The sequence below is a fragment of the Salvelinus fontinalis genome, chromosome 9 (assembly GCF_029448725.1).
Source record: "Salvelinus fontinalis isolate EN_2023a chromosome 9, ASM2944872v1, whole genome shotgun sequence".
NCBI lineage: Eukaryota > Metazoa > Chordata > Actinopteri > Salmoniformes > Salmonidae > Salvelinus > Salvelinus fontinalis.
This window is the reverse complement of record NC_074673.1, coordinates 40,754,261-40,781,250: the sequence shown is the minus strand read 5'-3', so window position 1 is coordinate 40,781,250 and position 26,990 is coordinate 40,754,261. Positions and strand designations below refer to the sequence as shown.

The 26,990-nt window shown below is 44.0% G+C and overlaps 1 protein-coding gene across 7 annotated transcripts; it reads left to right on the top strand.

Moving 5' to 3' along the window:
- Positions 1 to 503: 503 nt before the first annotated feature.
- LOC129862598 (septin-7-like) lies at positions 504 to 26,990 on the top strand. 7 transcript variants are annotated; one of them, XM_055934411.1, is made up of 14 exons: positions 504 to 822; positions 8,224 to 8,320; positions 16,022 to 16,128; positions 17,607 to 17,707; positions 17,893 to 18,027; positions 20,767 to 20,884; positions 20,968 to 21,060; positions 21,233 to 21,329; positions 21,869 to 21,880; positions 23,901 to 23,952; positions 24,072 to 24,200; positions 24,447 to 24,582; positions 24,811 to 24,956; positions 25,087 to 26,990. In XM_055934411.1, exons 1-14 carry the CDS (start codon positions 784 to 786, stop codon positions 25,124 to 25,126), a joined length of 1,302 nt encoding a protein of 433 aa, XP_055790386.1. In that variant the 5' UTR covers positions 504 to 783; the 3' UTR covers positions 25,127 to 26,990. The 7 variants fall into 7 exon arrangements, with proteins under 7 accessions (XP_055790386.1, XP_055790385.1, XP_055790388.1 ...); XM_055934410.1 differs by having other exon boundaries at positions 505 to 822; positions 8,221 to 8,320; XM_055934408.1 differs by lacking the exon at positions 504 to 822 and adding an exon at positions 7,715 to 7,948.

Genomic DNA, 26,990 nt, shown 5'->3' with positions numbered 1-26,990 from the left:
GTGTGTGTGTGTGTGTGTGTGTGTGTGTGTGTGTGTGTGTGTGTGTGTGTGACGTTCCAAAAATGCAAAAATGTGCGTGGGCCAAAATAAAAATGATACAATCACCAAATGTGCATTCTAACAGAACATAGCTAATAGGCCTAATTCAGCTACTTCAATTGCACAGCCACAAGAGAGCGCAACTAGACCGTGTACGGCGGATGTCAAAAGACAATGTGGGATGAATTAATGTATGTTTCTATTTCTTGATCATCCTGTTGAGAATCCTAAGAAGAAGCACACATGTATGCGATACATGACCTGTGAAATATACAAATCCAACTGCGCATTTTTGGTTTGTACGTCCAAGGCATTCGTAAAAGATTCGAGGTAAAAGGCTCGGCTGGCCACAATGCCGACAGTTCACCTTTAGAACCAATAGAATTCGGTAGGCTGTCGGATCTTGTCTGACATCACAATTGTAGATGTCTTTAGCCAATAGGCATGCAGTTCCAAAGGAGGACACAATCGCCTTTTGAGATTTGTAGCTTGGGAAAAAAAATCCCTTCTGCTGTTCATGATGCTATGACTAGTGGTATGTCGATACCACTTACCCAATTTCATTATTTTGGGCCCGTTTAGAGGCATTAGGGGTCTGTTGCTATATAAAAACGTTAAATTGCCTGAATAGGACGTGTCTTTTTGAAAGAAGCGTCTCTAACGCTTTTGTTTCGTAGTTTTCTTATTTTTTTGTATGCCTGATTTCTTCGGCTCCTGGGTGGGTGGTGTCACACTAGTACTACAATGATCGAACGACCAGAATCTACAGTTGCCAGCATTGCAGTAAGTGTTAATCTGATCACATTAAATCAATGTTGATACTCTGTCTCGTGTGAACTGGATTTAAACATTTCCATGAATGAATTGAAACCAATGACTTTATGCAACCGACGTTGTCTCCAACGTTAGAACTCCATTATGGTCCATGGCAATACTATAAGAGAAAGAGGAATGTGACCGAAAATGCTGATTTCATATAGACTATTCCTATTCCATATAGCTCTCGGCCAGAGTACGAGTTTATTCGAATCCATTTTCGCTTATAATTGACAAGAAGAGAAGGGTTCCGCGCCCGGTCGTTGGGAGGAATGGACATGCATACTTATGCGCGTTTGAGAATCCACAAGGGAATTTATAAAATGATGTTTCCATTCATTTTTTTGTTTCCATGCCTAGGCAATTTTTTTAATTTGCGCCCGTGATGAAGGCTATTATGTAGTCTTTGATAATGTCATTATAGGCCTAGGCTATAAAAGGTGGTCTTAGTCAAATATTGATTGAACATATTCAGTTCATTATTGTATTAGAATGCAGAAAAACGTGATCACTTGACACATTTGCATTGGCTAACAGAGAATCCGAACGCAGTTGCTGTCATCCAGCCAACCCTGGTGTGCTTTTCATTCTGCACCACACACATCTTTATTCACAGTCCTCGGATCTCTCTCTTCTCATTCTCTCTCTCTCTCTTTCTGTCTCATACACATGTATTTATACCTACGTCAGTCCCTCTTCAAAAGGTCCCCAATAATTCTTGCTTCTACCGCCTGTTACGTCTGTTACGTGTTAACCCCAGGTGATGAGAGAGCTGAGATTACATCACAGCAAAGTTATATAACCCAGCATGGGTAGGGAGGGAGTATGGAAATTGCTTTGGGGCCATTTAAAATCACTATGTGCCTGTACACATAGTGAACTGTAAACAACAGCAAGATATCAATATTGGATTGACGGTCATAAAGCCTTTATGTATGTGACCTTTTGCTTGGACCTGTTATTTTCCACCAATAATGTACGTGTGTAAATTGAAAAACTCTTGATTGCCACTAGGGTTGCAAAGGGTCAGAAACTTTCCCGGAAAATTTCGACGAGAAGTTAAGCCCGGGAATTTTGCTTAAATTCATCAAAAAAGTAAGTTTATAACTGTGAACCTTTTTTTGTGGTATACACATAAGGCAATTTTAGGTATTGTGGCATATTTTGGTTAAACTATCCCCAATTCAATGGAATTGCAACCCTCTGCATGCACAGTGCATTCTTCCATCATATGTGCAGCTGATTCTCAAGATCTTGCTCACTAATGAGATGCTATTGAGCCCACACTACTACACTGTCTGAGCCAAGGACTAAATGCTTTCTGGTAAGTTTTTATTACAATACTGGGTGGGGTGAATATATTTTGTATGACATATGTGATTTTTGTTAACTAGTAAATGGTAGCCTACAGCAAAGTGTGTTTAAATCATTTCTAACTTGTTAAGAATTTCTGCTAGTTAGTTTTTGCTACCAAGTGGGTTTTAGCTTGCTTGAGCCTGCTAACTGAGGAGTGTTAATTCACCTGTTTCCATACATGTTTCATTTTAAAACATTTATCTAACAAAGGAGTTGATTAATTTAACTGCTTAACTATTTATCTGTACATGGAATTGTTTTGTTTTTTTTACTTTTTTTTTTACAGGAAAATGCCACGGGCACTATCTGATGTGTGAAGACATTTCACTGCAGCTAATGTAGAAGGAAAAGCTGTGTACATTTGCAAATACTGTGCCAAATCATATGTGAAGAATGCAACAAAGATGCAGAATCATCTGGCCAAGTGCATAACGTTCCCTCAGTGCTCACAACAAGCAACCTCTGACAAAAGTCCCTCTACTTCTATTCGAGGTGAAAATGATGAATCAGACACCTTATTAATAGCAGCAGCTCATGGTCCTCGAATAAAAATGTTTTTTGACTCAATGGAGGAACTTAGTCAGAGAAATGCTGATGAATGTCTTGCTCGAGCTGTGTATGCAACTGGTTCACCTCTGATACTCACAGGCAATGTGTATAAGAAGAGATTTCTGAATGTTCTTCGCCTAGCATACACCCCTCCAACCAGACATGCTTTATCTACTAATTTGCTGGATGTTGAGTTCAACAGAGTTCAAGTGAAGGTCAAGCAAATCATAGAGAATGCAGACTGTATTGCAATCATCTCTGATGGGTGGTTGAATGTTCATGGGCAAGGAATAATTAACTACCTCATCTCCACCCCTCAACCAGTATTCTACAAGAGAGTGACAGACAATGCTGCAAACATGAAGGCTGCTTGGTCTAAAGTGAAGGTGTCCTACCCTCACATCACACCCATTGGCTGTGCTGCTCATGCATTGAATCTGCTCCTCACAGACATCATGACACTGAAAACAATGGATACACTCTACAAGAGAGCCAAGGAAATGGTTAGGTATGTGAAGGGCCATCAAGTTATAGCAGCAATCTACCTCACTAAGCAAAGTGAGAAGAATAAGAGCACCACATTGAAGCTGCCCAGCAACACCCATTGGGGTGGTGTTGTCATCATTTTTGACAGTCTCCTGGAGGGGAAGGAGTCTCTCCAAGAAATGGCCATATCAGTCTGCCGACATGGACAGCCCTACCAAGAGGATCCTCCTGGATGATGTATTTGGGAGAGAGTGGTAAGCAGCCTGAAACCTATATCAGTAGCCATTGCACGGATTGAGGGGGAAAATGCCATCCTGTCTGATGTTCAGACTGCTTGCAGATGTAAGAGAATAAATCCGTACTGCCCTGCCCACTTCACTGTTGCTCCAAGCAGAGGAAACTGCAGTTCTGAAATACATCAAAAAGCGTGAAGACTTCTGCCTGAAGCCCATACATGCCGCAGCGTACATGTTGGACCCCAAGTATGCTGGCAAGAGCATCCTGTCTGTTGCAGAGATCAACAAGGCCTATGGTGTCATCACTACCGTGTCTCGCCACTTTGGCCTGGAGGAGGGCAAGGTTCTTGGCAGTCTGGCAAAGTACACTTCCAAGCAAGGGCTTTGGGATGGAAATGTAATATGGCAGTCGTGCCAACATATCTCATCAGCCACATGATAGAAGGGAATTTGTGGATCTGAGGCTCTTTCCCCTGTTGCCTCCATCCTCCAAATCCCACCAACATCAGCCTCCTCAAAGCGCAACTGGTCCTTGTTTGGGAACACACACACCAAAGCACACAACAAGCTGACCAATACAAGGGTCGAAAAATGTATGGCCATCCGGGCAAATTTGAGGCTTTTTGAGCCTGACGACGAGCCATCCTCAACAGGGTTGGAAAGTGACAGTGAAGATGAGGCCTCAGTCTGATGTTCAAGACATGAAAGCCTGAGAGGAAGACAACCAATGCTTTAGTTTCTAGACTATCATTTTACAGATGAATGTTGAAATTTTTTTTGGGATATGCGATGGGTCATTCAATATTCCCTTTTGTTGTTCAATGAAATTTCCCATGTGAAGAGTCAACTCGTTTAATTAAAGTTCAATTTGTAACAATTACAGTTGAAGTCGTAAGTTTACATAAACCTTAGCCAAATAATACATTTAAACTCAGTTTTTCACAATTCCTGACATTTAATCCTAGTAAAAAGTCCCTGTCTTAGGTCAGTTAGAATCACCACTTTATTTTAAGAATGTGAAATGTCAGAAAAATAGTAGAGAGAGTGATTTATTTCAGCGCTTATTTCTTTCATCACATTTTGCTACAACTTTGGAAGCATGCTTGTGGTCATTGTCCATTTGGAAGACCCATTTGTGACTAAACTTTCTCTTCCTTCCTTGAGATGTTGCTTCAAAATATCCACATCATTTTCTTTCCTCATGATGCCATCTACTTTGAGAAGTGCACCAGTCCCTCCTGTAGCAAAGCACCCCCACAACATGATGCTGCCACCCCTGTGCTTCACGGTTGGGATGATGTTCTTCGGCTTGCAAGCGTCCCCCTTTTTCCTCCAAACACAATGATGGTCATTATGGCCAAACAGTACTATTTTTGTTTCATCAGACCAGAGGACATTTCTCCAAAAAGTACAATCTTTGTCCCCATGTGCAGTTGCAAACCGTACTCTGGCTTTTTTATAGCGGTTTTGGAGCAGTGGCTTCTTCCTTGCTGAGCGGCTATGTCGATATAGGACTCGTTTTACTGTGGATATAGATACTTTTGTACCTGTTTCCTCCAGCATCTTCACAAGGTCCTTTACTGTTGTTCTGGGATTGATTTGCACTTTTTGCACCAAAGTATGTTCATCTCTAGGAGACAGAATGCGTCTCATTCCTGAGTGGTATGACGGCTGCGTGATCCCATGGTGTTTATACTTACTACTATTGTTTGTACAGATGAACGTGTTACCTTCAGGCGTTTGGAAATTGGTCCCAAGGATGAACCAGACTTGTGGAGGTCTACATTTTTTAAAATGAGGAATTGGCTGATTTTCTTTTGATTTTCCCATGATGTCAAGCAAAGAGCCACTGAGTTTGAAGGTAGGCCTTGAAATACATCCACAGGTACACCTCCAATTGACTCAAATGATGTCAATTCGCCTATCAGAATCTTCTAAAGCCATGACATCATTTTCTGGAATTTTCCAAGCTGCTTAAAGGCACAGTCAACTTGGTGTATGTAAACTTCTGACCCACTGGAATTGTGATACAGTGAAATAATCTGTAAACAATTGTTGTGAAAATGACTTGTGTCATGCACAAAGTAGATGTCCTAACCGACTTGCCAAAAGTATAGTTTGTTAACAAGACATTTGTGGAGTGGTTGAAAAACAAGTTTTAATGACTCCAACCTAAGTGTATGTAAACTTCTGACTTCAACTGTATATATGTTTTTTCTATTGGAGCTATTTAATCGTTTGCAATTATGTCTACTTATGATAAGGTAAAAGGTTTATGTTTCTGTCTCCATATGATATGGTAAATATAACCAATGCAAAAAACATCTATATTTAAATGGTATTAGTATTCATTTGCATATATTCCTGTTAATTCCCATATATTCCCATTGATTCCCACAAAGTTTCCACCTCTGAATATTCCCCAAAATGTGCAACCCTAATTGCCACAATTGATACAGATCGCATCATTTAGGTGTAGGGTGCTGTGGGTGATTACACCACTGTCACATGCTGATGCACAGACCTGATTACATGAATGTTCCGTTTTCCCTGAAGGAACATGCTATACAGTGGTAAGAAAAAGTATGTGAATCCTTTGGAAATACCTGGATTTCTGCATAAATTGGTCATAAAATTTGATCTGATCTTCATCTAGGTCACACCAATAAACAAACAGTCTGCTTAAACTAACAACACACAAACAATTATACGTTTTCATGTCTTTATTGAACACACTGTGTAAACATTCACACTGCAGGGTGGGAAAAGTATGTGAACACTTGGATTTAATAACTGGTCGACCCTCCTTTGGCAGCGATAACCTCACGCAACTACAGAAAACATTTGGTTATCAGATCTGCACAACGGTCAGGAGGAATTTTGGACCATTCCTCTTTACAAAACTGTTGGGATGAGGTTTTACAGTTGGGATGAGGATTTGATGTTGGTGTGTTGTGCCTTTTTTCTCCACACATATTGTTGTGTGTTCCTTCCAAACAACTCAACTGTAGTTTCATCTGTCCACATAATTTTTGGAACATCCAGGTGCTCTTTTGCCAACTTCAGACGTGCAGCAATGTTTTTTTGGACAGCAGTGGCTTCTTCCGTGGTGTCCTCCCATGAACAACATTCTTATTCAGTGTTTTACGTATCATAGACTCGTAAAGAGTGAGTATTTTATAGGGCAAGGCAGCTCTAACCAACATATCTCATCTCATTGATTGGACTCCAGGTTAGCTAACGCCTGACTCCAATTAGCTTTTGGAGAAGTCATTAACCTTGGGGTTCACATACTTTTTCCAACATACACTGTGAATGTTTAAATGATCTATTCAATATAGACAAGAAAACTACAATTTGTGTGTTATTAGTTTAAGCACACTGTTTGTCTATTGTGACTTAGATGAAGATCAGATCAAATTTGATGACAATTTTATGCAGAAATCCAGGTAATTCCAAAGGGTTCTCACACTTTTTCTTGACACTGTAGTTCGGCAGAGATGGATATGGGCTTTGCTATGGAGCCTATTTGATGGTCAATATAGCCTAGGTGTTTTTGTCCCTGCTACTACGGATTATCTGGTTTTATAAGCCAATTCTCTGACAGGATGTGCCCTGATTTTCTCCATTGACCTGTTATAATTATTTCTTCTAGCACAGTGATTGCGCTGTTACACTGAATCTGTTCAAATACAGAAGGGGATGGTGAGGAAGGTTTCCCATCTGCCCCTTGGTCTTGTTGTCAAAAAATGGTTTGGGGGCAAGGAGTCTTAGGATTTGATTCGTCATTGTATGTGTAGTAACACATTTGTTATCACATAGCCTATAACAACACAATTGTTATTACATATTCAATCAGGGTTAAGGCTTAAACCCCCTCAAATCTACCAGCTTCTGATCGATGTGAGGTTAATAAAGCTTGAGATGTGGAAAGGATACACACAAAGATTGTCGTAGAGCTTTTTGGGTTAATACTCCACTAACTCCTTTCCTCAAATGGAAGCATTGAGGGCAATTGCCTGTACACCTCCGACATACCACAACAATGTGTTTGCTCCCAAAGCAGCCCTGTTGTGTGTCTCCTGACTCTCCTTGTTACTATAGGAGTGAGAGGACACGTTTTCAGGGTGGTAGACAGTGTCTGACTGGGCTGTTGTGTGGGAGTGACTAGTGTGGCCCCTCTCCCTTTTCTACCCCTGTGTTGTCCATTGGGACACGCATGAGAGGTCCTGTGAACAGGGGCGAGCAGTGATCAATTGTGTTTGCCTTATGTAGCATGAGTGACAACGCGCTGGGAGAGAGAGAGGATGAGATTAGAGCAGGCAGAGGGCGGCATGGAGAAATGCGGTACTCAAGAGAAGGAGAACACACAACTTGGGAACGCGTTGGCTGTCATCTGGTGTGAGATCCACTGTCTCCATGACGACGTCTCTCAGATGATGGATATGATGGATATGATACGACTCGTAAATAAACACAGGAGGATCAGTTAGACTACCTTACCCCCTTCTTCTCCTTTTGTACCTATTTTTTGTTGTTGTAATTTTACTCACCTCAAACCCGGAACCCTGTTCCAGTTTTACCCCACTCTTTCAAAGGTGCTTTGTCACTCCAGGCCAGAGAAATACTAATCATGGCCTCTAAAACCAGCTCTTTGTCTCTCTGTGTGTCTATGTACACAAAGTGCTTTTCTCACCCAAGGAGATTCCAGAGTAACTCTGTGTGTGTTTTCTTCCAGCAGAGGAATCTGGAGGGGTATGTGGGGTTCGCCAACCTCCCCAACCAGGTGTACAGGAAGTCAGTGAAGAGGGGCTTTGAGTTCACACTAATGGTTGTTGGTGAGTCACTTTGTCCGCTTCTCTTTTTATGCGTGGGTCTCCCTGGTCGGGTTAATTTTTGTTTGTCTATATGTGCCTGCTTGTGAGTCTGTCTGTCTGTGAAAAAGGAACATGAAGCATGTCATTTGAGGTTCCATATTTGGTTTGAATGTGTGTTTTCTATTTCTCTGCATGGAATTTAAGTAAAAATGTCACACAATTTCAGTGAATTTGTTCATTACTTTTTTAACTCTAGCTCTGTGAATTGGTAAACTGAGTGCATTTAAGAATTATTGAACCACAGAATTCCAATGAACTTGGAATGGAATCTGGAGATGAGAGTGGAGGAGTGATTGGTTATACCAGCCAAGTCGCTCAAGATCCACTGCGAAAGTAGACATCCGTCCAGAAAAACAGGACGTCAGGAGATTACTTCAAAACCGGCCACTAGAAGCAACGGTGAATGCTATTAGAATCATGTAGGCTTGGGTTTTGCTTTGTGGACTGTTCTTCGGGTCGTGTGTTCTATCCCAGTGCTAGGCACTTGTTTTTGATGTATATAACTTAACCTGCCTAGACGTAACCTTCGAAATTTGACGTTAATGGACAAACTTCTGATTCTTCAGTGAGACTGTGAGAGCTGGTTGGTTATACATGCACACGCACACATTCACAGACCACAATCACATGTTTATTGAATTGTTCATCAGCATGAGGCGATTGATGTGAGGAAATACAGTATTGATCATACTTCACTGATGTAAGGGCTGTCTTCCATGGGAATCAAGAGTGCATATTTTGGTTTTTGTCTTATGTATGCCAACTGTGCACTCTTGCACTTCCTTTTGACACACACACACACACACACACACACACACACACACACACACACACACACACACACACACACACACACACTCTCTCTTTCTTTCTCTCACAGCCAACCAGCATGACATGTCCCACATACAGAATATCTCCCTCTGGTTTGGGTTTCCTGTTTGGTAAAGTAACACTGTGAAAGGGCTGCATGTGCCAGAGGGAGAGTGGCAGAATTCAATGTCAACAGGTTTGGATTTCAGCCTTGTTACATATGGGCCTTTCTTTCCTTGTATCTCCAACCACTGCATACCCCAGCTGAGCCAAACATTACACATAACAAATGTGAAGTGTGGAAGAGAGTACAAACACAACAGTGCCTCGAACACAAAGATGAGACACTCACACTCACACAGACACACACTCACACGGTATAACTTTCGCATTATAACTTTTACACTTTAAGACACTATTATTGTGAAACTCTACCAGACACTCATAAAAAGGTTAAGACTTCTGGAGCAATCTCATTCATTCCAGCTCTGACAGACAGGCAGACAGACAGACAGGAACCCTCTCTCTGTGAGAGTTGTAGAAAGTGTTAGAGAATGCACTCCCAGGCTCAGGGCCAGTAGAGCGAGCTGTAGCTGTAGTCGTGAGAAGATTGGCCTATAATGGAAGCCAGCTGGGTTCACTGTTTTGACAGACTGGGGTTCTTTTTGGGAATCCGCTCGCCTGTTAGAGCCCGGTCACTTGGAAGTGTCTCCACTGTTCCAATGTCACTCTGTGAGACTGACGCCACAGGACTTTGGCTTGGGACAATTTTTTCCCTCCAAAATTCTGGAATGGAAAAAACCTGTTTCCTGGCCTTTTGGCCAGCTGGCAGAATTTCTGTACTGAACTTGGGAAAGATTGGAGCGAGCCGGGCCGCTCTACAAAGCAGGTCGTCCAAATCCATGATATACTATAGGAACAAAGAAGAGGCTAAATAGACTACTGTTACAATTCACCTCACAAGACTTAAGAATTTACAACCCTTGGAGCTTGAGCTTCTCTTTTATCACAGTCAGTGCCAATAGTAGATCCCAGTCTCTGTTCTCTTCTGTCAGCCATGCTGTTAATACAATTAATAGAATTCACATCAAAATCTCAATATTGACACGTGCAATATCCATATCGCAAGAGGTCCATATTGCATGGAATATTTTGAAATGCCACTCAGCCACATGTGACGTCTGTTTTTAGAGTTGACTCCGTTTGGCGTCTCTCTCCTTCTCTCCTCTTGCAACTCCTTCCCCACACACACCAAGCCCCGCCCGGTCACTCAAATTGAACCTTTATTTAACTAGGCAAGTCAGTTAAGAACAAATTATTATTTACAATGACGGTCTAAACCAGCCAAACCTGGATGACGCTGGGCCAATTGTGCACCACCCTATTGGACTCCCAATCACAGCCAGATGTGATATGGCCTGGATTTGAACCAGGGACTGTAGTGACACCTCTTGCACTGAGATGCAGTGCCTTCGACCGCTGCGCCACTCGGGAGCCCTCAACCAGTGCAGTTCCTCATCTGTTAGATTCACTATAAGCTTGTTCTGTTCGGTCAAATGCTTTGCTTCGTCTCATTCTATGATTCAGTTCACCCAAGTGTTTTAATCTACACAGAGTAGAAAACATTAAGAACACCTTCCTAATATTGACTTGCACCCCCTTTTGCCCTCAGAACAGCCTCAATTTGTCAAGGCATGGACTCTACAAGGTGTCAAGTGTTCAACAGGGATGCTGGCCTTTGTTGACTCCAATGCTTCCCACAGTTGTTTCAAGTTGGCTGGATGTTCTTTGTGTGGTGACCCATTCTTTATACACACAGGAAACTGTTTAGCCTTCTACCATACCCCGTTTAAAGGCACTTCAGTCTTTTGTCTTGCCCATTCACCCTCTGAATGGCACACATACACAATCCATGTCTTAATTGTCTCAAGGCTTAAAAATCATTATTTAAAGGGGGGATACCTAGTCAGTTGTACAACTGAATGCCTTCAACTGAAATGTGTCTTTAGCATTTAACCCAACCCCTCTGAATCAGGGGATAATAGCTTTCACCTGGATTCACCTGGTCAGTTTGTCATGTTCCTAATGTTTTGTACGCTCAGTTTATATCGCAAGTCCAATCGCAATATTTGGTCAAAAAAATTGCAATTACATTTGTTGCCCATATCTTGCAGCCCTACCTACCATTCATACTCCCCTACCACTGTCCCATCCCTGTTCCAGGATTTTCCAACTGGCGAACCACGGGTGTCTTTATTTGGCCCCTCAAGTTTTTGGAGTACATTTTGGTTTTATTGTTAGACATAAAAGACTGTAAAAATACCAGGAAATCAGCTCCAAGTAATTTTAGTTTTGGGAATCTGTTCTTGAGTATTCCAGCGCAAAAGAGAGACGTGATTGCATATAAACAAGGTTTGAATTTATTCTGTTTTAGTCAAATATTATATCTGTTTGTGCTTCTTGCGGTGAATTTGCAGGCTACAAATGATTTGTAATTATGTTCTGGCCCCCCGACCTTCCGCTCAAGAAGAAATCATCCGGTGGCTGAATCTAGTTGATGATCCCTGCTCTATTCTATGGCAGTTTATTTTCACCTATTGGTTTCCTCTGGTTCGTCTTCTTCCTGTCATCTACTGACTCTTGTTCACTGACTAAAAAGATAGCGTTACCTCAACAGCGTAGAACCACGAAAAGAAAGGATGTTTTCAGACACATATTTTCCAGGTGAAGGAAATGTCATCACATTGCATCAAGATGAGCCACTAAGAAAAGGAAATGTATTTCACAATGACTTATTCTGGCCCTTGTGCGTGAGACACAGCAGGAGCGCCTTTGTGTGTGTTTGTGTGAGATCAGTTGGACTGCTTCAGGGTGTGTGAGTGACTCTGTGTGGGGGGAGCTGCTGCTGCTGTATAATGCAGTGTGCACATGTCCTGTATGACCTCACTCGTGCTGATTCTGTCAGTTTCTGTTTAGACTCAGGGGTTCAAAGTGAATCTTCTATAGATTACCCGCTCTCTCTCACAAACATCTTGGGAAACTGACTCACATTGACTATACAGACCAGATCTTATAATAGACAGTGGAGTAGCTAGTCCATCTGTAAGCCTACCACATCATCTCATATTTCTGGTATATCATCCTCTTTATCTTCCGCTGTATAGTAGTTGAGGTATGTTTGTGTGTGAGTTGCAGATCTTTATCAGATGACCTTTGACCCTACTGCAGCCATCCCATCTCCTGATTGATAGAGCTTATCTGACCCATTTACACATCCCTTCTCACATTTCCTCTCTCCTCACACACACACTCTCTCTCCTCCCTTCCCCTCTCTCTCTCTCCTCATATAGACATTAGTGCATGTAGACCAGATGTCTCATTTCACACTCTGTGATTCAGGCCCACATGTCTGTTAGTTAGGGGAGGAGAGCTCTGTGTTGTTTGTCAGTGGAAAAGAGCTACAGGCGTACAGACCAGAAGCACCAGGAGCCCCTTTATGTGGCATGATGAGGAGAGGAGCAAGGGTTCTGGTGTGGCTGGGCTAAGCAGGGGAGTGTAAAAGGGGCCTGTCAGGATGTCTGGGGCCAGCTGCTACCCCAGGGCTCATTTTTGGTTGGGCATTAGTATGTTGACAGGAAGAGGGAGGAGAGATAAAAGCCCGGAATGTTAGGAATCTCCTGGGAAACATGTCCTGTGTGTCCATCTGTATGTCTGTCCCCATATCCCTGTCAATCTGTCTCGCTCTCAACTGCAGTTACTGTACTTCCATTCCCTCCCTGTCAGTTGTTTTCTCTTCACCTGCCTCTTGGTCTCCCCCTCTCTGTCCCCCTCACAATGTTCCCATTATGAAAGAGGGGAAGTAAGGGGCGGGTCACCCAGCCAGCCATCCATCCATGCAGCTTTGGGTCGTCAGGGACAGGGTCTATTTATGGAGAGTACGTTTCCAGAGATCATGCGGACCAATATTTAATTAAAACTGAGAGGAAGGCTAATTGGGTTGGACTTGCCCTCCGGGGGTGGGGTAACTACTGCAGAGAGACTATCATTGGCGAAACTGTCGGCTAGTTTGCATCACAGAACGGCCACCATCACAACTAACTGTATGTGGTATGTCGACTGTTGCTGTCCTGTGATTTTGACCACGATGAGTTACCATGAACTCCAAGGTCAGTGGTTGTTATAAGTGGAGTACACTACGCAGGACATTAGCTGTAATTTGGCTTTCCTCCTCTTTGGAGCAGCTCTATGGTATTTGGTTAGTGCCCTGTGTTCTGGCTGGTCTGTTGTGCAGCTGAGGTGGAGTGTTTGGTGAGAAAGAGGGGGCAGGGGGTGTAATTGATCCAGGACCGCAGCAGGAGGAGGATGGAGAGAAGATGCGCTGGGGGTTGGATTTTAGATGGTAGGTAAGGTGACCTTGAGTCACCTAAAATGGGTCTGGTTCTTTGTGGTAATAATGGGCCTACTGTGTAAAGGATAATAGATATATGGACTGTTATCACGTTGTGATTGATGTCCTTTCTCGTCCACGTGTTTAGTTATTCATTTCCCTTAATTTGTTTTTTCTAGCCAGCATCAGCAGTCACCCTCAAACTAACAAAGGACGAGGAGGCTCTAGTCTAGGGACCAGAGATAAAAGTTTTTGTGGCTATATATATATTTATATATATATATATTTTTTTATCCCCTTTTCTCCCCAATTTTCGTGGTATCCAATCGCTAGTAATTACTATCTTGTCTCATCGCTACAACTCCTGTACGGGCTTGGGAGAGACGAAGGTCGAAAGGCATGCGTCCTCCGAAGCACAACCCAACCAAGACGCACTGCTTCTTAACACAGCGCGCCTCCAACCCGGAAGTCAGCCACACCAATGTGTCGGAGGAAACACCGTGCACCCGCCCCCACGGTTAGCGCGCACTGCGCCCGGCCCGCCACAGGAGTCGCTGGAGCGCGATGAGACAAGGATATCCCTACCGGCCAAACCCTCCTTAACCCGGACGACGCTATGCCAATTGTGCGTCGCCCCACGGACCTCCCGGTCGCGGCCGGCTGCGACAGAGCCTGGGCGCGAACCCAGACTCTGGTGGCGCAGCTAGCACTGCGATGCAGTGCTCTAGACCACTGCGCCACCCGGGAGGCCCTTTGCGGCTATATTTTATACCAGGATTACAATAGAGTTTGTATTGCATTTCTGCAAGATAGTTATTTAAAGTGTCCTGTTTTTTCCTAATCCAGTGAACGCCGATCCTAATTCTGTCCTTCCCATTGTCTATTTCAACCCAAAACGCAGATTAGTGTCGCAGGAGCCAGACTCAGAACAGGTCCTCTCTCTATCTGGGACTTGTAGATCCATTTTGCATGCATGAGAGGCAGAGAGAAACAGGAGATCCTAGTGCCAGGTTTCAGGGCCACAGAGAGGGGCGGGAAGATGATGTGTATGACTGGCTTCCATTAAAATGCCTTCATAACTGCTGTCAAGCTCCAGTAATGTAATCTGCAGGCACTCTGTCTGCTCTGCTTTAGATACATGCCCCTGACCCTCTGTTGCCCTCCACCTATTCCCCCAGATTAGCGTAGGAGGTGCCTGCCCCTCTATCCTCTCCCCCTCCTGGTTTGGGTGACCTCCTCCAGCACAGGCCCGGTGCTGACAGGTGTACCCAGCAGACAGTGGGTGGGTTTGGTGTGTCTTATCTCCTGCTTAAACAGTGTGTTTTGAAGGGGGCAGGGGGGAACCTGTGACCTAGTGCTGTTTGTCAGCCAGAGGTGAGCTGCCCAGCGTCTACACCTCAAAGAGAGGGTCTGTGTGAGAGGTCAAGGTTAAGAGACACACTGTCTGTAATCTGAGGATTTGACAACTGGACAGGACAGTTGGAAGCTGTGGGAGATGGAAGCTGTGTGTGTGTGTTTTATCCTCTGTAGACTAATAAGATCATATATGTAACAGTATAACTTTAACCCGTCCCCTCGCCCCGACACGGGCGTGAACCAGGAACCCTCTGCACACATCAACAACAGTCACCCACGAAGCGTCGTTACCCATCGCTCCACAAAAGCCGCGGCCCTTGCAGAGCAAGGGGCAACACTACATCTAGGTTTCAGAGCAAGTGACGTAACTGATTGAAACGCTACTAGCGCGTACCCGCTAACTAGCTAGCCATTTCACATCCGTTACACTCACCCCCCTTTCAACCTCCTCCTTTTCCGCAGCAACCCGTGATCCGGGTCAACAGCATCAATGTAACAGTATAACTTTAAACCGTCCCCTCGCCACGACACGGGCGCGAACCAGGGACCCTCTGCACACATCAACAACAGTCACCCACGAAGCGTCGCTACCCATCGCTCCACAAAAGCCGCGGCCCTTGCAGAGCAAGGGACAACACTACATCTAGGTTTCAGAGCAAGTGACGTAACCGATTGAAACGCTACTAGCGCGTACCCGCTAACTAGCTAGCCATTTCACATCCGTTACATATAGTCAAACTAACAACATACTGAGTGATTCTAATGTCAGGGTGGGAAGAGAGGGTAAGAACGATTAGTGAGGGAGAGAAGGGGAGAGAAGAAATGTTTTATTCACTCGGACTTAAAGCTTACTTTCTGGCAGTTAGGCTTTTGGCCTTTCCCAATGAGACAATGAATCAGCTTTTATTTCCTCTGCTGCAATTATCCGGGACAGAAATGATCTTCAAACCCTTGACTGTGACTATGCCACTGCAGGGTATGTGTATGCATGAGTTATTTTGGTGTATGCATACTGCATAGCCAGATAAAAGCCAGATAATATGCTGAAGCTATATGCTGAATTCCACATTGTGACAATGATGTTACTGACGTCAGATCTCCTCCCATAGGTGAGTCTGGATTGGGGAAATCCACGCTCATCAACTCCCTCTTCCTGACTGACCTGTACTCCAAGGATTACCCTGGCCCATCCCTACGGATCAAGAAGACTGTGCAGGTAGCCTACACCCCCCCCCCCCCCCCCCCCCTTCCTCCAAATGTGGAAGTGCAACACAAGCAAAGGCCAAAGAGCACACAGCTCTCAGGCCAATACAAACAAACCCAATAACCACTGGAGGGTCACAGCGGCCAGGCCACAGGCAGCACGCCCAGAGCACCAGCAGCCAGAGATAGAGCCCACAGTGTTTTGTCCTTATATGTCCTTGATAAACAGAAGAGGGACAGATGAAGAGGCTGGGGGGGGGGGGGGCTAGTTCACTCAATGGATGGGTGCACATTTTAGTTTTTTTTAGTTAAGGGTGTTTGGGGAGATTTATGTGGCTTCTCTTTAGGATGGGGACAAGAAGGGGGGGAGTTGGACTCGGGGGCTCTGGTTCCTCTTGGGGCCTGAAGGGGTCAGTAGGAGGTTGGGAATGTTCCCATGAAACAACACCCAGTGGTGACTTTCCCACCAAACACAAGACTCCCATCCCGGAGGCATCCTGGGCCTCGGCTTTCTGTCTTTGTGATGTATATGCAAAGGCGCACACACCAGGGCGGTTTTTGGCTGCTATATTTGGGTTTTGTCACTATCACACTGAGGTGGGAGTTAGTAACCATTGTGAGTCATCATTTCCTGAATTAGAACCACACTTTTGCAAAGCTGTTTTCAAGAAATTAGCTTGTTCGTAAGAAAGCGTGTGACTTCATTTTGAATGTAGACCGACGTAAGTTGTTTTTCAGATTTGTGAAGGCCTAAGATTCCTGGTTGTGACTCTGGGGTCCCCGTGGTTCCTGCTGATGTGTTTGATCCTCCATTGAAGAGTGCGTCCAATGTTTAGAAATGGAGCTGTTGAGGTTGGCCAAAGCCACAGTGTAAATGTAGAGGGGTAGACTTGGGCCCAGTGTGCTGTGTGCAGCTGTCTGCTGAGGAGGAGAGACAGGGGGAAGAGTATTTATATTCCAGAACAATCTCTTATGTCTGTCAAATGGTCACATTCTGTCTACTCAGATTTCACTCAATTGATGGGTGCACATTTTTTGTTTTTTTGTTTCTCTTTCACTGAAATGGATTTAAAAGCAGATATGCAGGCACACACACACACACACACTATTCCGAAAGTATTTTGAGTGCTTGATATATGCCCTGCTAGAAAATAATGTGCATCTTAACTAAAGTGTTTTGCAAAGGCAAAGAATGTGTTTCTGCGTGTTTAGAGAGACTGAAAGAGGTCAACCCAAAATAACTACCCTTGTGAAAGTATGCAGCAGCCGAACAGAGAGCAACTGAAACAAACCGCAGCGGGAAGCTAATTATGCATTTGTCTTCTAAACCGTGAAAAATCTACCAGCACCATATCACTGTCACAGCTGCCATTTGTTTCCCAGGACTAACATGATTAAGCTATAGATGAGCCGTAGTGTATGGGGGAGGCTGAGAGATGAAATGGGAGCTATGGAGTTATGTCTTAGAGCCACCGTGTTGCTGTTTTGCAGGTGGAGCAGTCCAAGGTTCTGGTGAAGGAAGGGGGTGTCCAGCTCACTCTCACCATCGTCGATACGCCAGGGTTTGGAGATGCAGTGGACAATAGTAACTGGTGAGTATTGGGGAGTGAATGTGAGCATGTATGAAAGATATGGTGGAGTTTGTTTGTTGTGTGGGAGTGTGACTATATGCAATATTCTGTCTGCGTCAAGGATAGCCTAAATGTAGAGGTAAACAACATTTTCCTATTTTTCCTCTCTCTCTCTTTCTCACCTCTCTCTCATCCTCCCCTCTCAGCTGGCAGCCTGTCATTAACTTCATTGACAGTAAGTGTGAGGACTTCCTAAATGCAGAGTCCAGGGTGAACCGACGACTGATGCCAGACAACAGAGTTCACTGCTGCCTGTACTTCATCGCCCCCTCTGGCCACGGGTGAGTACTGACAGACCTTGGGGGAACAGTCCTTTTGTGATCATGTACCAGTACTACATTGATGTCATAGGATGTATAGTATATACTCATTGATGGCTAAATATATGAAGCCTATGCTACCCACCTTTCCTTGTCTGAAAAAGAGACTCGTATGAGCTGAAACACATTTTAGATTATAACAAATGTTGTTATACCATATGTGTACTGTAATTGTGTTCTCTATGCTGCTTCTGAGTTAAGGGTGGCCATGTATTTCCATGTGCATTAACTCTGTGTTATAGAAGTCATGACGTTATGCTTTTGTGTGTGTGTGTGTGTGTGTGTGTGTGTGTGTGTGTGTGTGTGTGTGTGTGTGTGTGTGTGTGTGTGTGTGTGTGTGTGCCTTTATCGATTATCTCTGCTTGCCTATGTATGTGAGCCCGAACGTGAACATGAATGTATTAGTGGAGTGTAGGCGCATGCGTGAGTTCACATATGTGAGTGGGAAGCAAGACCGAGAGAGATGTAGGCTGCCAATGTTGTGACCTACAAGGTTGCATAACACCCACTAGACAGAGAATGAGATGGAAGCGCTCTCACCATCACTGAGCCAGCCAATCAGGAGGAGGCAGCTCACTGAGGAGCCCCTGAGCTCAGAATCCCTGGGAATGGGATGCTTTATTTTCAGCTTAGAAAAATGCCTCCATAGATAGCCTCCGTAGCAAATCAGCTAGGCCCACTTTTTGTGTTAGGATCTATCCAATCCTACATATTTTAACCAGTCAAATGGTTGCTGTAATTATATGCAGCCATATAAGGAGGACTATGGACACTGACGTGGTTGTGACATTATATTATAATTATATAATATCATGAAATTGTCCGTTGTTAGACCGACACAAGGTAATGCATTAAGAGATCAGAAATCCTGTCAGTCCTTGCCTCTGCTAATGTGGAGACAAATTCAAAACATCCTCTGCCAGGTCTGTCCCTGTCGCTCTCCCCACACTTCATATGCCCCCTTTACTCCTGTGACCTGTAACAGCGGGTCTGTTGCTCTGTATCTGTATATTCCTGGAATCCACAGCCCTCCCCACCACCCCCCATCACCCTTACTGCTTTTCCCCCTCCAGCTCTCCCCTCCAGTCCCTGGACAGAACTCACTCTCTCAGGCCACAGAGAAGAAGAGCCCCTTTGTCCACCTACTCCCTCATCAGCCAGAGTGAGAACATCACAGAGAGAATAACAAAGAGAATCCCTCATGATCCCACCATGACATAATTAGTAGTGGTCACTGACTGGAAAAAAGAAAAGAAAGAAAAATACACTATATATACAAAAGTATGTGGACAACCCTTCAAATTAGGGGATTCGGCTATTTCAGCCACACCCATTGCTGACAGGTGTGTAAAAATCGAGCACACAGCCATGCGATCTCCATAGACAAACATTGGTCTTACTGAAGAGCTCAGTGACTTTCAGGGTGGCACTGTCATAAGATGCCACCTTTCCAACAAGTCAGTTCGTCAAATTTCTGCCCTGCTGAGCTGCCCCAGTCGACTTTAAGTGATGTTATTGTGAAGTGGAAAGTTTTAAAAACAACAACCGCTCAGCCGCAAAGTGTTAGGCCACACAAGGTCGCCAGGTCGCAATTGTAAATGAGAACGTGTTCTCAATTTGCCTACCTGGTTAAATAAAGGTTAAATAAAAAAATAAATAAATAAAAAACAAGCTCACAGAACGGGACCGATGAAGTGCGTAGCATGTAAAAATAATCTCCCCTCGTTTGCAACACTCACTACAAGTTTCAAACTGCCTCTGGAAGCAACGTCAGCAAAAGAACTGTTAGTCTGGAGCTTCATGAAATGGGTTTCCATGGCCGAGTGGCCACACACAAGCCTAAGATCACCATGCGCAATGCCAAGCGTCAGCTGGAGTGGTGTAAAGCTCGCCTCCATTGGACTCTGGTGCAGTGGAAACACGTTCTCTGGAGTGATGAATCACGCTTCACCATCTGGTAGTCCGATGGGCGAATCTGTGTTTGGCGGATGCCTGGAGAACTCTACCTGCCCTGATGCATAGTGCCAACTGTAAAGTTTGGTGGTGGAGGAATAATTGTCTGAGGCTGTTTTTCATGGTTCGGACTAGGCCCCTTAGGGACATGTTAATGCTACAGCATACAATGACATTCTAGACGAATCTGTGCTTCCAACTTTGTGGCAACAGTTTGGGGAAGAACTTGACGGGCCTGCACAGAGCCCTGACCTCAAGCCCATTGAACACCTTTGGGATGAATTGGAACGCAGACTGTGAGCCAGGCATAATCGCCCGACCTCACTAATGCTCTTGTGGCTGATTGGAAGCAAGCCCCCGCAGCAATGTTCCAATATCTAGTGGAAAGCATTCCCAGAAGAGTGGATGGTGTTATAACAGCAAAGGGGGGACCAACTCCATATTAATGCCCATGATTTTGGAATGAGATGTTCGACCATGTGTCCACATACTTTGGGTTATGAAGTGTAAATAAGACAGTGTTTCTTTGGTTCCTCCAGTGTTTTCTTGCCACTGGTGGCATAATGCACTGCGGCAGTTTGAGCAGAACAAGTACTAACTACAGAGAATTATTCAGGACTGTGTCACATCAAAGCATAAGTCAGCCTTTCCTGCCTGTCTGTGTTTGTCTGACTGACTGTATCTGTTTTGACTGTGCAACAACAGAGCCTCAGAACATGTTTTTTAACTGTGTAAAATGCGTTGAAGGCTGAAGCCCCTGGACATTGAGTTCATGAAGCGTCTCCATGACAAGGTCAACGTGATCCCTCTCATCGCCAAGGCAGACACTCTGACACCTGAAGAATGCCAGCTGTTCAAGAAACAGGTGTGTGTGTGTTCATTATTTGTGTTCGCACAAACACAACATGTGTATGGCAATTACTCATGTCATTTTTACCTTCAACTCAGATCATGAAGGAAATCCAAGAACACAAGATCAGGATCTATGAGTTTCCTGACGCCGAGGACGATGAGGACAGCAAGCTCATCCGGAAGATCAAGGTAGTGTCCAATGAGAGTGAGAGAGACTGATGCGGTCATTGGTATCAGTCCACACTAGTCCCTATCTGCCATTTTGTTTTGTCCCTGTCAGTTTGGTTATCTAATAGGTTGTTGATACTGTACAGGCTCACTGATTAACTGTCACTTCTCCCTCTGTCTCCATGTGTGGCAGGAGCGGATGCCTCTGGCAGTGGTTGGCAGCAACGTGGTGATTGAAGTGAACGGCAAGAAGGTCAGAGGTCGTCAGTACCCCTGGGGCGTGGCAGAAGGTAGGTTCAGAATGGGCCTGGCTGGGTTCTCTGTTCTCTGTCTGAGATGAAACAGTGGCATGGTATTGTCTGTGGGTTGTTGTTGTTCTGGAGAATGTCACTCACTGTGCCATGCAAGTGGATGAAGCACAGACGTGTGGAGACCTAGTGTAGGCAAACTGCATGGCCTCCCAGGAAATCCTCCCCCCCCCCCACTCCCCCAGAGAGTGTTTCTGACAGGGATTCTGGAAAAGGGGGACAGGGTTCTTCTACTATGGTATCATGGTCTCTCTGGCAGTGAACACTGTACTGTACCACCCCAGGGACCTCAGAGAGAGAGACCTTGTCACCCCTTTTTTCACCATTGGCCACAATGAATCGTTGTTGTTGTTCTCCACTTGATTTTCTTTTACTTTAAGTTCCCTGAAATACATTTTTTTCATTTTCAAGTGTTGCTCTGTGGTTGACCGTTGACCGTATCAGTGGTTGATCAGTCTTTCACTTTTTCATTCTTTCTTTTCTCTTTTTTCTTTCTGTCTATTCTTTTCCATGACTGACAGAGGGCATTTTTGGTAAACAAAACCATCTCTCACATTTGATACCCCTCTCCCTCAGGCCTTCCTCCCCTCTTCACTTTTTGTTGCTGCGACATTAGGTTGATCGTCAAAGTGGAGCTCGTACTAATTTAAAAACCTATAGGCTGTTCAGTGCTAACGCTTCTCCTAGAATAGAGCAACATCACCATCTAACTCATGTTAATAAGTACCTGATTATCTTAAAGGGATACTTTGGGATTTGGCTAATGATGCCCTTTATCTACTTCCCCAGAGTCAGATGAGCTTGTGGATACCATTTTTATGCGTCTGTGTCCAGTATAAAGGAATTTAGAGGTAGTTTCGTGAGCCAATGCTAACTAGCGTTAGCACAATGGCTGGAAGTCTATGGGTATCGACTAACACGCTAGATAAAGGGCCTCATTGCCAAAATCCTGAAGTATACCTTTTTATATTAAGTCATACCTTTTCCAGAACTGCATGATCTACCTTTATTCGTTTTAGTCATCATTTGGCCACTCGTCAACACTCAATTGTAGAACTGTTAAGAGTTACATTTTCACAAACTTATTGTATACATAGTATGTGAATGTATACATATTTTGCATGCATTATCTACGAACAGTCACTTATGTATATATGCTCTGTTGCTCTAAATCCTTGCACCATGATGCTGTTTGCTGACACTCCCTCCCTGTAGTTCCCACAGGGGGTCCATCACACATACTCCGTTGCATATTGATTCATAGACCATTTTACAATAAGTTCTTTGTCATGGGATAAGACATTTTTCCCTGTTCTTGGCTCATTCAATGGAAACCTCCATGCAGGTATCATAATCTAACGACCATTAGTAGCTAAAGCACTCGGGCTTAAAACTCCTGATGGGCAGCTGACCCCATGCGATAGCAGTGATCTTGCTCTCAGTATTGCTCTGTTTTAACGGCAGAGCACTGAAAACAACAGTGAGCAAGCAACAACCATTCAGTCCAGCGTACATCAGGAGTTTTCAGCCAATTGGCCGGGGGTGTGTCTTTCCATTAGAGCTACAAACATGCTTTGTTGTGTCCCTATGACCCTGTGACCCCACCTCAACCAAACCCTCCTCCACTCCCGTCCCATCACTGAGGCTGGCCTGCCCTGCCAGCCCTCATCTCCCCTCATGTAACCCCTCGTTCAGTAGACAGTCAGGGTGGACAGACACGGGTTACAGGGGTCACCTGGGCAGGACCTGGGTTCCTGTGTACCCTCCTCCCTCCCGTCAGAAGTCACTCAGGTAGGTGACAGCAAGGGGCTCTATGCATGCACCTCACGGGTAAGGTGTCCTCCTCCTCGTCCTCTTCCTGAGATCCATAGCTGACAGCGTGACGCACGTTAGGCTTAGCCCCAGATAAGGTGGGGCCTGGGGAGAGGAGCTATGTAGTAAAGGAGCCATGTTTTGATCAGGAAAGAGGAGGAATCCACATCCTCAGCAGCAGCAGCAGTGTCTCTGCGGTCCTTTTCCAGAATCCCATGTGATCTTTTAACCATGTGTGTGTTTAATCAGCTGAAATATATGTCTTAGAGCAGTGGTCTGTCTGGTCCGTGACATGTCTGTCTGTTGACTACTCTATGTACTGTATACTACTGAATGTGTGTGTTTGAGCAGTGGTCCAGTGAAATGTGTCTCTGTCTTAGTGATAGTTTTAACCATGTCTGTGTGTTCACTGAGCAGACACATTCTTGTTTAGTCTGTCTGAGCACGGGTTCTTTTGGCCAATGACTTTGTGTGTTGACTGTGTCTGTGTGTTTGACTACCTACCAGTCTCATCAGGTAATTACCTGTAATAGGAATGTACACTAGACTAGCTGAGCGACCCAGTGATTTCTGGCTCCGTGAGTAGAAATTGTCCCTTTGATCCGAGAACCTTTGTAATGTTACCGGGAATTCTGGGAACTGGTGTGTATTCTACCAGGATCCAATGATTGATGGCGATGTGATGAGATCAATCTCTGTGGGTCTCTGACATCTCTCTCTCTCTCTCTCTTCCTGTTTTAGTGGAGAACGGGGAGCACTGTGACTTCACTGTCTTACGGAACATGCTGATCAGGTGAGAGACAGAGGATGCATGTCAATCCTTTTATTCATCCATTATTGTCAGTGATTATACCACGGTATTTACAGTGATATAATTATTTGAGACCCAACTTCCCCAATTCTCTCCTGTAGGACCCATATGCAAGACCTGAAGGATGTGACCAACAACGTCCACTATGAGAACTACCGCAGCAAAAAGCTTGCTGCCGTAACCTGCAATGGAGGAGTGGACACCAGCAAGACCAAGAACCAAATGACCAGGTAGGAGAGAGACCTTAATCATCAGAGGAAATACCATAGATCTGATATGTTCAATAGTAATCAGACAGACAGGCTGAGAAAGAATCTAAAATATGTTGTAAAGCTTATTTCATAGATTAACCTGATGCTTGAGTCATAATGTCATTAAGTGACAGTGACCAGACTGTATTGGTTGGGATGTGCTTCGTTAATCACTGGTCACTGTTAGTGATTCTTGATGTTTGGTCCCTCACCTTTGACCTGTAGGAGCCCCCTGGCCCAGATGGAGGAGGAGCGGAGGGAACATGTCATGAAGATGAAGAAGATGGAAACAGAGATGGAGCAAGTGTTTGAGATGAAGGTCAAGGAGAAGAAACAGAAACTGAAGGACTCTGAGGCTGAGGTGTGTGTGTGTGTGTGTGTGTGTGTGTGTGTGTGTGTGTGTGTGTGTGTGTGTGTGTGTGTGTGTGTGTGTGTGTGTGTGTGTGTGTGTGTGTGTGTGTGTGTGTGTGTGTGTGTGTGTACACCAATTGGGAGACATAAGGACAGGAGAGGTAGAAGGCCTCAGTCAATTTGGATCTGTGTATCTGTCTGTTTTATTCACAAGTAACACATTTGCCTCCCTTCTCAGCTGGAGCGACGTCACGAGCAGATGAAAAAGAACTTGGAGGTTCAGTATAAGGAACTGGAGGAGAAGAGGCGCCACCATGAGGAGGAAAGGTGCAACTGGGAGGCACAGCAACGTATACTGGAGCAGCAGAAACTTGATGCTTCTAAGTGAGTGTCTGACACATTTAATCATCCTTGCTCTTATTCTATCAGACAAGCATATAGTATGTTTTGTCTATTTCTCTCAATGAAATGCAATTTTTAAATATTAAATAATTCCCTTTTTCTCTTTTTACAGGACCATGGAAAAGAACAAAAAGAAAGGAAAAATATTTTAAGTTGAACCTATTCCTCCAATTAAATATTGCAAACTCGTTTTTACATCCCTTTTGATGCTCACACAATCTATGACCCTCAAACCACATATACACACACACACACACTCACGCAAATAAGCCGTGTTCACACTGCACTTAGCTCAGGGCTAAGAGGGTGTTCACGCTTGCACATTCTAAAGTGGGCTAGCTGACCCTATTGTACTATTTAGACATTCCATCCCAACCTCTCTTACATGCAGTACGTCATACATGGACCTCACACATGCATCTCATTCTAATTCAGTACATACAACAACACAACCCAATGTCACACTCATACACCACTATATACACACACAGCCACGTCCCTCTTTTGGGGGTCTGCCAAAACCTTTTATTTCTATTCTTGACAAGGAGGAAATTATGTCCCTCTGATCTTTTGGAGTTTTACACATGGCAGGCACCATGCATAGGCACCATGCATCCTTTATACTAGTACACTACAATCTGTTCTCTAGTCTAGCTAGCTCACCTGTTTCTTCCAGCAGAGGCAGCTCAAGACCATTCACAAGCACACTCCATTGTGACATGTGTAAACACAATTACATACACTCGGACATTCCCTGAACTCCTGGGACATGTGCATGTTAAACACACACTTGTAGGTGATTATTAAGGGTTCGAGTCAGGTGGGAGTGTACAAGAAACAGGAAAATAATTGTTTGGAATTATGACAGTGAAAAGCCAAGTCGAGATGAAAAAGCCAGGTTCAGGAAAGGTGGTGACCTATCTTAAATGTGTGTGTACTTGTGTGTGTGCACGTGCCTGTGTGTGTACAACTGTAAACCATGTGTTTGTGTCTTCTATTTTAGTAATAGAAGACACATTTAACGGTATAAACAGTAACATTGTCAGTGTCATAACATTCTCTGGATACTGAAGCAGATAATTATGTCCCTAATTATATAGATAATGTTACACAAATCATATGGGTGTCTAAAACAATGATAACCGTGATTATGGCAATGTTTTATATTGTGAAGTGATGGATTTTGTCAAAGCCCTAAACCTAAAGCCCTATCTATTCCTTGTCCCCTCTCTCTGTCTCGTTCCCTGTTCTGAAGACTGTACCGAGAGCTCTAAATGCATGGGTTTGTCCCAAACGCACGGTGAGACTCTGACACTGAGACACATTGTGTGACACCTCTAAACCCTTACCTCTCTGAGGTCCGTCAAGTTTTATTTTAATATATTATGTATGTATGGTTGGACAACTATCCCTTGAATCCAGTAGGATCATTAAGCGGTTAAACAATTATTATTTTAGTGTAGTCTTGATTTTACAAACCTCTAGAATCTTAAAATATGCACTTGAAGACATGCAAAAGGGACACAGAAAATGCACAGATAAATACAACACACATAAAACCCCTGTCATTTTCTTCTGGTTCACATACATAATGGAATTGACTGTAAATTGTTATATACTTCAACTGAACACAAATCCCAGAAGACAACCTCTGACCTACACTGCCTTCACAAGCCACACTCACACACACAATATAACTATATGCCAACTGTATACTTTCTCAGGACCAGTCTCTTGTTGCAGGTCTCTGAGTTGTAATAGTCAGAAGTTAGTCCATGGTCTGAGAAGTCTTAAAGGCTCATTTGAGCTAAGGTCTGAGACAAACTTTTCCTAAATCATTCTTTAACCACTCCCCTATCTAATAGTGTTGAAGGTAGCCATAACTTTAGCAGTTGTTTTTGTTATTGTTTTTTTATATATCTACACTCTTCAGCTTTATTCTGTTCTTCATTTTATTATCATCTGTTCTCTCTAACTGTACATTATTAATATTAAAGATGAGAAGGTTATGCTTAA